At 47.9% G+C, this 11758-nt stretch overlaps 1 protein-coding gene across 1 annotated transcript; it reads right to left on the minus strand.

The window, feature by feature from the left end:
• Positions 1-2550: 2550 nt before the first annotated feature.
• Positions 2551-3270, minus strand: RTL6 (retrotransposon Gag like 6; the record flags this gene model as incomplete). The annotated part of the gene is made up of 1 exon (XM_079716047.1): positions 2551-3270. One exon carries the CDS (start codon positions 3268-3270, stop codon positions 2551-2553), a length of 720 nt encoding a protein of 239 aa, XP_079572173.1.
• Between the last annotated feature and the right edge of the window lie 8488 nt (positions 3271-11758).

Consider the following 11758-nt stretch of genomic DNA (forward strand, 5'->3'; position numbering starts at 1 on the left):
TGGGTCTCATCCTCTCTAGCTGGGGACTAGGGTGTCTTCCACTAGAGCCACCAGGGGCTCCCAACGTGGGGCTTCTTCCAAGTCCAACCCCAAGCCTCGCATCTACTCCGGTTTCCAAGGTTGAGGAAGCGATCAAGAAGGTCGCAGGCGTCCAGCAGCACCAGTCCCCAGCCCGTAACCGTGAGCAGCAACGGGCAAAACCCAACCCAATCACCAACCCAGACGAAGCTGCAGCAGCAGCCCAGGCTGGGCACGACAACCCATATGCAGAGGGCCGGTCACGGGTGCGGGCAGGCAGCATGGCCAGCCTTGCCTAGTGGTTCTGGCCTAGTTACGTGCAGCAGCTGAAATGCAGTACGAATGCAAACACAGTAGGACTTCTAACGCCACGTGGGCACAGCCAGGGGTTGGCGAGCAGTTCCTGCCCTGCTCCCATGCTGGGTCTCCTACCCTGGCTGGGCTGGGCCACTAGGAAACCTTCAAGGTGTCAGTTACCCCTGCAGGCCTCCTTTTCCCCGGGTGTCATTGTACCCCTTCAGCTGTGGGCACCTCCACCTGGCAGGTAGGCAGAAGAGAATAGAGCAGGAAGTGCAAGTGATCTGCACAACCCCCCACCGGAGGGCCCGCCCCCCAGAAGAGTGGCCCACTGTGTGCCCTCCCCCGCTTCACCCTTAATGAGCACCATGGTCCCACCTGAACAGCCTTGGCTGGAATCCAGGGGGGCCTGAAGCCTGGGTTCAGGCAGTGGTTCAGCAGGGCAACTGGGCTAACAGAGTTTATGATGAGTGGGCAGCAGTGGTCCACGAACCCCAGCAACCACTGATCACCCTTGACCTTGTAGGCGGTGGTTGCTTCAGGAACGCAGTCACTTTCCCCTGCACCATCGAAACTCTTAGGAAGAGGGGATGGGCCCTAGGAGCCAACCTCTGGGGGTCCCAAGACGTAGGCCTGCAGGGGTGCACAGAGGCTGTCCTCCTGCAGTCAGGCCAAGACCAGCAGAACAGGGGCAGATGAATCCAAGGTAAGACAGCCCATCTCCCACCACCCGGGGGGTCAGGGAAATGTGGTTCATTTGGCATTGAAATATGGTGGGAGCATCACAGCCCAAAGGGCTTGGCCAAGACTCATTCAGAAAGTGATTCTGGGCGTCCCCCGTGAGGAAGCACAAGGCCACCCACCACTAAGAGGCACAGGTTTGTCCCTCAGAATCAGAACACGGGCACCAGCTCTGCACTGTCACCGCATTAGGACCGAGGCAGTCCGCAGCTCTTTTCCTTTGAAAATGCCAGCAAGGCCTTGGCCGGGGCTGCAGAGGCAGACACCCTCTCTCCTTAAGGGTTCAGTGATGCATCCCAGAGGAGTTGGGTCTCCAGCCCTGAGTCCATGTTTTCTGGGACAAAGGCTGGACATCTGATGGACAGCCCAGGCCTGGGGAGGACACGCTACACAGAGGCTTTGGAGACCTAGAGACCGTGTGTGTGGCTCAAGGGGCTGAGGTGAAGGCCACATGTCCCCTGCAGGAAGGGAACAGGTCTCAAGCTAGACAAGCGCACCACCAAGTGCCAGGGGGCAAAGAGGAGGGGGGACTGCTGATTCCCACAGTGGGGGACACCACCGCTGATTCCCACAGGGGGTCCAGGGCAGCAAAGTGAGCCTCTAGATCCCACCCTCAGCCTACCGGGGGTCTCAGGCAGGGATGGACATGTATGTGCTGCCTGTGGAGGCTCGATGGAAATGCCCAGTGATCTCAAGTCACAACGACCTTCCTAGCAGGCGAGCTCCGGATTCCCCCCAGTCCTGGCGCTATCAGAACACTGGCAGCTAAAGCCAGGCACTGATGGGGGTGCAGCCTCCGGGGGATCCCCCCTAAGGCCGCATTATCAGTCTTTCCCAGTGGCAGCAATGGGGCACAATGACTGCATACTCATGTGCAGAGTGAAGCTGGCCCCCCGGAAATGCTGGAACCACACTCCCAGCTGTGATCCTTGGCCGCTGACAGCAGAGACGAGGCCCCTGCCTGCTACACTGTGCCCTGGCAGGGCTGGCAATCACCTACGGGCAGGATGCCAGGCTCTCCACTCCAGGTACCCCCATCAAGCCACCCGCCTGGCCAAAAGGGCTTCTTTTTGTCATCAGCAAGCTCACTACTGAGAACAGGGCAACCAGGTGGGGAGCTGCCGTGGGGCCTGCAGAGGGTGGAAGAGGAGCGTCTGTGAACCTGGTCAGGCTGGGAAAGGTCAGGCCAAATGGTCCAAAGTGTGTTGTGGGGTCAGCGTGACCCAGCAGCAGAGCTGTGGTCACTAGAAGAGCTGGAATTGCAAGCGAGAGAAGGGAAACATGCAGTGGAGGTCCCAAGCTAGCACGTAATACCAGGAAGCAAGGTGGGTCACAGGGCGCCCAGGAGCAATGACAGATGTCCTTATGGAACGAGAGAGGCGGGAAGGGATGTCTTCAAACAAGGGTGATGCTGTGGTACGGACACTTCTTCTACGCAGCAAAGGGGGTATGCTACCTGGGTGGCGGCAGACGGACCAGGGTGGTGGCCGATTCCTAAAGGTTCCGAGCTCTGGTGGGCAGGGCCGGGGCTGGACTGGTCCCGTTGGAAGCTGGGTGCACAGGGCAGGGCACCGTGCCCGTGGCGGCCAGCTGGCGGCAGAGCGACTGCCGTTCCCGCACGGCTCGATTCGAGGCCGAAGTCTTTCTGATCTGGGCGCGCCGGGCGTGCCGCAGCGGAGACTTGTAGGTTCTCCGCAACTCGGCCAGGAATCCCTGATAGTTGTTTCGCAAGGGGCTGTCGGGTTGCATGTGGGGGATCGCCCACTTCTCCGCCTCCCCGGTCAGCCGGGACACGAGGAACGCCACTCGCTCGGCCTCTCCGGGGAAGCGCGAGGCCTGGAAGATCATGAATCTGTCCATCTGCATCAAGAACCCCGCCAGCTGGCCAGGGTCTCCGGAAAAGGGCTCGGGCAGAGAGGTTGGAGGCGTTGTCATCGGCCGGGTCCCATTGGAGGTAATGGCCGAGATGGGTGGGGTGATCTGCAGCGCCCCGGGAATCCGAGCCCGGGTGCGTAACAAGGTCAGCTCCGCCATCACGCTCTCCAGCATGTTGGTGAGGTTGGCCTTCTCTGCCCGCAGGGTCGAGGCCTCCCGCCTCAGCGCGGAGTTGGTGAGGCGCAGGGAGGTCAGGGTGTCGATGACGTCATCCATTTGGGCATTGGTAGAAGCTGCAGAGGCTGGGGTTTCAGCTTTTGCGGTCTGAGGTTGAACCATGGTGGTCAGAGGTCGGCCAAAGGCTGAGACTGCTGAAGCGGGAGAAGGGGATTTGGGTATCCCAGAACCTGAGCACCTGTAATGCTAAAATTGGGTAGACCCAGAGAGAAATCAAGGAAAGGGTAGGGTTCAAGACCCAGAGTGGCTGAGAAGCCCAAACAAGAAGGCAGGGCAGACGGACCGAGAGATGAGCACAGCCAGACCAGGCAGGGGGTGCAGACCCTTGGGGATCCCCAGCTCCGGATGTGGCTCCTTGATCGCCGCCCTCACAAGGCCATGGCGGGCTGCACTGGAGGGTGGACTTGTTCTGGGCCCTGAAGGATGAAAACATGGTTTAAAAAAGGTTTCGACTGCGGAAACGGGGGTTAGAAGTAAGGGACGCGGCGTGGGAGGAGCAAAGACCGGGCGGCGAGGCGGGCGCCCCCGCCGAGGCCCCCTCCCTACGCTGGGCCCGGCGCCCACCTGGGGCAGAACAAAGGGCCGATGCACCCGCGGCGGCGCCGGGGCCTGGGGCGGGCGGCGGGCGCGTACCTGGGTCTCCGCGGCTTCCTCCGCGGCTCCGTCTGCCGCGCCGGCCGCGACCAAGATGGCCCGATCGGGGAATGCGGACAGGCAGATGAGTCACGGCGGCGGCGGCGGCCCGCCGGAACTGCTTCCCGGTCAGGTCAGGCCGGGGCGGCGGCGGCAGGAGGCAGGCGCGGGCAGCCTCTGGCGGGCGCACAAGCCGAGCTGGGACCCGGGCCGGGGTCGCGGCGGAGGGCTGCTGGCTGAGCGGCCTGGGTGCCGGCGGGGCATGCGCGGCGGCGGTGGCGGCTCCAGGCTCGCCTCGCTTGGGCCCCGCTGGTTACCATGGAGACCACCAGCTCGCGCGCGGCCGAGGCCCCGCCCCGGAAATGGCGCGCCCAGCCCCGCCTCCCGGGCAACTGCTCTGTGACCGTCCTCAGCAGCCAATCAGTGATGACTCCTTTTATTATTATGATAGGTGTTTTCCTTTATATTAAATTCTTTCTAAGACTGCTAGTAAAGCTCTTTTTGTATAGGTTGCAATATTTTTTTAACGAAGTTTGCTTTACATACTGTAACTTCAATACAAGTTCAATGTAGTGTATGGAATTTTGATATCCGAGAAGTCTTTTTTGAAAAAGTTTATATTCAGAGCCCCTCCACCTGCGAGAACAAATAGTGATATTCCTCTACTTCCATCCAGTCGTTCTTCTATGATATATTATTCTATTACAAAATATTAATTATTGGGAATTCCCTGGCGGTCCAGTGGTTAGGACTCTGCTTTCACTGCAGGAGGCACGGGTTGGATCCCTGGTGGGGCAATTAAGATTCCACAAGCTGCGTGGTGCGGCCATAAATAATTAAATAAATAAATAGTAATTATTGTACCTTATGACATGTTTTGCGACCTTAATAGCACACTGAATTTGAGCATTTTCCATTAAAGCTATTTCAAAAGCATAGTTTTCAATTACTGCCTATGTTCCAATGAAATCGTGTACCCAGTTTATTTAATATGCCCCTTTTGATAGAGCTCCATCTTATTTTACATGTGGAAGTTTTATAAACCTCACTTGTGTATGAATCCCAGCCCCTTCCTCTGCCAGCTTTGCCAGGGTAATTGCCCAGGAGTGAAATTACTGGGCAAAGTGTATGAGCTATTTGACTCAGGATCTGGATGCCTTTCCCACTTGACCTTGCTGAGCTACTTCTAAATGGTCAATTCCAGGATGGAGCATGGATGGAGAGAAAAGACGCCCACCGTTGCCAGTCTTTCGAGGACACCGTCTTCAAGGAGGCTGAACTACTGGCGGCCACTTGCACCCCTCTGGCAGGCCTGGGCAGAGTTGGCTTCACTCATGCCTTTACAGTTTTTGCTTCTATAAAATGGGAATTGGAACATGAGGGTGTCAGTACTTGGAAAAGATAGACTAGCTGTGCCCACAACTGTGTGTACCCCAGTGTGACAAAAAGTGCACCTTTTGTGACCAGCTGAAAATGTCTAGTACATGAAGCAAGAGGGGAAAGAAAGGAGACAATGTTTCCTTAAACTGCTTCTGTGAGTTCTCCCACCTCACGAGGGGGCAGGAGCTGCATTCATCTTGACTGAGGTCGGTGACTTCAAATGCAGAAGTTGTCCTGTACCCCTCTACCCCTCCCGCTTTTTCCAAACACACAGAGGAATCCACTCCTGTGAGTCACCCCACCGGTTTTTCTGCCCTTGGTGCCTGTATTGCACCTCTGCAGGTTACTGGATGCTGTGCATATGAGTGAAGTGTCTGCTTCATTTCCAGGTGTGGTTGACACCATACATCTTAAATTCTCAGATGCATTTAATATAAGGTGAGCCTTGATTTGAGAAATGATGAAACATAAACTTGAAGAAATATATAATTTATTTGTATTTCACCTATCTCAAACAGGATACAAAGTAGCATTGCATAAAATAGAGCTAAATAAAGATGAAAATAAATATTAAAATAAGAAAAACAGAGTATTCGGCTTCAGATCCAGATAATGCTATGATTCAGGCTGTGAGGTGCTGCTCTCTGCTGCAAACACACAACAATAAACTATACAATAAAGTGTTGAGAGGATCTGTCTGGGCTCAAAAGCAATATAAACTCCACTGTGGTCCAGAAACACAAACTGCTAAGTATGGACAAAGCCATGGGCTTGCTGGACTCTGGATCCCAAGGCATAATGAGGACACAAGGCTGGAAACAGAGCCAGGATTCCTATTTGAAATGAGGGGAGAGAGTGCTCACCCCTATGTCAAAGAACAGTCTGAAAAATCTCTTCAACCATTTCATGGGGCAACACCTTCTGTGAAGGTGTGGCCCTAGGACAAGGGAGAACATCCAATATCATTAATCTCATGCCCCCTGGTTGACAAGTAGACCCCAGAGGGCCAGGAATTTTGAACCACCAATATAAAACACGTTCCTGTACTGCAGACCAGGCATCACTGGAGTGACCCCAAACTGCTAGACCAGGGGGGAGAAGGGGCCCCAAGATGGAGGGGGGTTGAGTACACAAAGAGGGAAAGAAAGTGAAAGATACCCTTTTACCCAAAATTGAGCCTAAAAATCAAAACTCTGAAGCCCATGAAGACATCTAATGCTAAGAATAATGGCCACCAAAATCAATAATCATAATATGAATTAACTCCAGATGAAATTAAATAATAGAACAGTCTGAAAAAAAAAGACTTTAAGTAAGCATATTTAGGATGCTCAATGAGACTAATGAAGGAATAACATTTGTGAAAAGAACAGACAATGGGGGTGGGGGAAGCAGAAATGTAACAAGATAAGGTGGCTATGAAAAAGTACCTTCTTAAAAGAAATATAGTCAATTTCCATTTCTGGGAAGATGGAGTAGTTTCATGCTTCCCTATTCTTTTTTTTTTTTTTTTTTTTTTTTTTTTTGCGGTACACAGGCCTCCCACCGCTGCGGCCTCTCCCGCTGCGGAGCACAGGCTCCGGACGCGCAGGCCCAGCGGCCACGGCCCACGGGCCCAGCCGCTCCATGGCACGTGGGATTCTCCCGGACCAGGGCACGAACCCGCGTCCCCTGCATCGGCAGGCGAACTCTAAACCACTGCGCCACCAGGGAAGCCCCCATGCTTCCCTATTCTTTCAGCAAAGCACAACTGAAAACAACTAAAAAAAAAAAAGACTCAAAAATGTGGAAGAAAAAAGGCAGACTGGCTAGGTTGCTCAGGATCCAAGGAATGACAGAGTGGTGGGTCCCTTGGGTATTCTTTTGTATCATATAGCTCAGAGTTGCAGCCAAAGAAGCTGGCAACCTGGAAGAGGCATACAAAAAAAAAAAAAAAAAAAAAGCTCCTCCAAAAAGCCTGCCCTCTCAAGCCAAAGAACGAGGAAAGAGATAGCCTATGAAGATGGAATACTTAGACAATAACCACTCTACTCCAGCCAAATGCTGCAGAAAAATCAGTGGCCCCATCACTATTCATGCCAGCAAAGGCTAAGTAGGGAGCCTAGACTTCCACCCTTGCCAAGCTAAAATGAGTTTCCCCACCCCACCCCCTGCCAGGGATGGTATCAGAGAAATCAAAAAATTTCCCCAAATTTGATGACATACATTAATCTGCACATCCAAAAAGCTCAACAAACTCCGAGTAGGATACACTCAAACACCTAGACACATCATCATCACACTCTTGAAAGTCAAAGACAAAGAGAAAATTTCAAAAGCAGCAAGAGAAAAGAAAGTGATCTATATAAGGTGTCATCAGTAAAATTAACAGCTTGTTTCTCGTCAGAAACCATGGGAGCCAGAAGGCAATGGGAAGATGGATTTAAAGTGCTGAAAGAAAAAGACTATCAATGAAAAATTCTTTACCCAGCAAAACTCTCTTTCAAAAATGTAGGGAAGGGCTTCCCTGGTGGCGCAGTGGTTTAGAGTCCGCCTGCCGATGCAGGGGACACGGTTCGTGCCCCGGTCCGGGAAGATCCCACGTGCCGCGGAGGGGCTGGGCCCGTGAGCCATGGCCGCTGAGCCTGCGCATTCGGAGCCTGTGCTCCGCAGCGGGAGGGGCCATAGCAGTGAGAGGCCCGCGTACCACAAAAAAAAAAAAAAAGAAAACAAAAATGTAGGGAAAATTAAGACATTTCCAGGTAAATAAAACTGGAGAGAATTCATCACTAGCAGACCGGCCCTACAAAAAATAATAAAGAGAGGTCCTTCAGACTAAAATGAAAGGACATTAGGCAGTAACTGGAATTCATGTGAAACATAAAGAGCCCCAGTAAAGGTACCAACATAGGTAAATAAAAAAGACAGTATAAGCGTATTTTTGTTTGTAACTCTATTTTCTCCTGTATTATTTAAAAGACAACTGTGTAAAGCAACAATTACAAATCTATACTAATGAGCATACAATATATTTAAAATGTAGGGACTTCCCTGGTGGCGCAGTGGTTAAGAATCTGCCTGCCAATGCAGGGGACATGGGTTCAAGCCCTGGTCCGGGAAGACACCACATGCCGCGGAGCAACTAAGCCCGTGCACCACAACTACTGAGCCCACGTGCTACAACTACTGAAGCTCATGTGCCTAGAGCCTGTGCTGCACAACAAGAGAAGCCACCATAATGAGAAGCCCACACACTGCACTGAAGAGTAGCCCCCACTCGCTGCAACTAGAGAAAGCCCACACACGGCAGTGAAGACCCAACACAGCCAAAAATAAATAAAATAAAATAAATTTATTTTTAAAAATGTAATTTGCCTGACAATAATAGCACAAAGGGGGTAAGGAGGAGATGGAGTTATTTAGAAGTAAAGTTTTCTAAATGGTTGAAATTAAGTTGGTATTAATCCAAACTAGATTTTTACAAGTTAGGATGTTAATTGTAATCCTCAGGGCAGCCCTTAAGAATATAATTCAAAAAATATGTGAAATAAATGACAAGGGAATTAAAATAGTACAGTAGCAAATATCTATTTTATATGAAAGAAGGCAGTAATGGAGGAATAGAGGAACAAAAAAAAAGGACATATAGAAAACAAATAACAGAATGACAGATGTAAATCCTACATTATCAATAATACATTAAATGTAAATGGATTAAACATTCCACTTGAAAGGTCCAGATTGGCAAAATGGATTTTTTAAATGACCCAATTTGATGCTATCCACAAGAGGCACACTTTAGATTCAAAGACATAAGTAAGTTGAATAAAAGAATGAAAAATGATATACCATTCAAACTAACAAAAAGAGCACTGGAATGGCTACACTAATATCAGACAGAACAGACTTCAAGACAAAAATTGTTACTAGAGAAAAAGAAGGGTATTTTGTAATGATAAAAGGATCTATTCATCAAGACAACAATTATGAACATATATGCACTTGACAACAGAGCCTTCAATTTCAATATTTATCTACAAATCTATGGTAATCAAGAATGTATGATCTGGCATAGTTGAATGGAATAGAATTGAAAGACTAGAAATAAACCCTAACATTTAGTCAATTTATATGAAAGAGGGTGCCAAAACAATTTAATGACCAAAGAATAGTCTTTTCTGAGACTGGATATCCATGGCGAAGAATGAAGTTAGACCTCCTACCTCACACCCTATACAAAAATTAACTCAAGTGGATCAAAGACCTAAATGTAAGAGCTAAAACTATAAAATTGTTAGAGGAAAACCTAGGGATTTTGTTTGTGAGCTTAGATTAGACAACAGTTTCTTTGATATGACACCAAAGTACAAGTGACAAAAGAAAAAAATAGGTAAATTGAATTTCACCAAAATTTAAAACTTTTTGTTTCAAAGGACACTGGCAAAAAAGTGAAAAGATAACCCACAGAATCGGAGAAAATATTTGCAAATCATATATCTGATAAGGATCTAATACCCAAAATATATAAAGAATTCTTACAGCTCAATAATAAGAAAGACAAATAACCCAAGTTTTTTAAATGGGCAAAGTATTTGAATAGATGTTTCTCTCAAGAAGATAGACAAAGGGCACATAAGCACATGAAAATATACTAAACATCATTAGTCTTTAGGAGAATGCTAATCACAACCATAATGAGATATCACTTCACATTCCCCAATATTGCTATAATCTAAAAGACAGACAATAACAAATGTTGGTGAAGATGCAGAAAAACTGAGACTCTTATACATAGCTGGTGGGAATGTAAAATGGTGCAGCTACTGTAAAACCGTTTAACAGTTTCTCAAAGAGCTAAACATAGAGTTTCTATATAACCCAGCAATTCCACTCCTAGGCATATGCCCAAGATAATTGAAAACACATGTCTACATGAACATTTGTACATGAATGTTCACAGAAGCATTACTCATAATAGAAAAAAAAAAGGAACCAACCTGCATGTTCACCAATTGATGAATGGATCGACAAAATGTGGTATCACAGTACGATGGAATATTAATCAGCCATAAAAAGGGGTGAAACACTCTTGTCCTTCAGTGCCACGGGGGACTGGTTACAGGACCCCCCATGGATACCAAAATCTGTGGGTGCTCAAGTCCCTTATATAAAATGGCATAGTATTTGCATATAACCTATACACACCCTCCTATATACTTTAAATCATCTCTAGATTCTTATAACACCTAATACAATGTAAATGTTATATAAATAGTGATAAATACAGTGTAAACACTATCTAAATAGTTGCCATGCACAGACAATTCAAGTTTTGTTTTTTGGAACTTTCTGGAATTTTTTCAAATATTTTTGATCCACGGTTGGTTGAATCCACAAATGCAGAACCCACGAACACAGAGGGTTGACTGTACTGATGTGTGCTACCACACGGATGAACCTTGAAGGCACTATGCTAAGTGGAAGAAGTGAGACACAAGGGCTACATATTGTATGATTTTATTTATATGAAATGTCCTCTGTAGGCAAACCCATAGAGACAGAAAGCAGGGTCCTTGTTTCCAGGCTCTGGGGAGAAGGAGGAAAGGGATAGTGACTGCTGAAGGGGATGGGGTTTCTTTTTGGGGTGATGAAAATATTCCAGAGTTAGTGTTGATGGTTGCACAACATTGTGAATATACTAAAACCCACTAAATTGTATACTTTTTAAAAGTGAATTTTATAGTATGTGAATTATATCTTTAAAAAAAAATCAACTGCCATTCATGATCAAAAGTCACAGAAAAATGAGCACAGAGGGGAACTTCCTCAACTTGATAGGGAGTTTCTACAAAAACCCAATAGCTAACTTTATACTTAATGGTCAAAACTGAGTGCTTTTCCCCCAAGAATGGGAACAAGGCCAGGATGTTCCCTCTCACTATTTTCATTCAACATAGTGCTGGGAGTTCTAGCCAGAGCAATGAGGAAAGGAAAAAAAGGAAATAAAAAACATTCAGATTGGAAAGGAAGAAATAAAACTGTCCTTACTTGCAGTTGGCCTGATTGTCTACATAGAAAATCCCAAAGCATTTACCAAAAACAACAATAACAACTTCCTAGAATAATAAGTGAATTCAGCAAGGTCACAAGATACAGGTGAATATACAGGAATCAATTTTATTTGTATATGCTAACAATGGACACAAGGTCAGCGAAATTTAAAATACGATACCATATACAATCACTCAAAAATACATAAATGTATATCTAACAAAATTTGTACAGGATTTGTATGCAGAAAACAATAAAACACTGATCAAATTAAATTTTAAAAGATTTAAATAGAGAAAGAGATGCACTGTGAGATAGTTTGGAAGAATCAACACAATAAAGATGTCAATTCTCCCCAAATTGATACGCAGGTTTAATGCAGTGTCTATCAAAGCCCAAGCACGATTTTTTTTGAGGGGGCGGGTGGGCGCTGGGCCTTGCCACTTTATTGACACCAAAGATCCCAGGCTCTGCTGGGACTTCCTGGGGCTCTGACATCAGGCAGCCTCTGCCTCTGAGATGGGGTAGCTCAACTGGGTCCTTAGCC

Source organism: Hyperoodon ampullatus (assembly GCF_949752795.1).
Source record: "Hyperoodon ampullatus genome assembly, chromosome: 11".
NCBI classification, from domain to species: Eukaryota; Metazoa; Chordata; class Mammalia; order Artiodactyla; family Ziphiidae; genus Hyperoodon; species Hyperoodon ampullatus.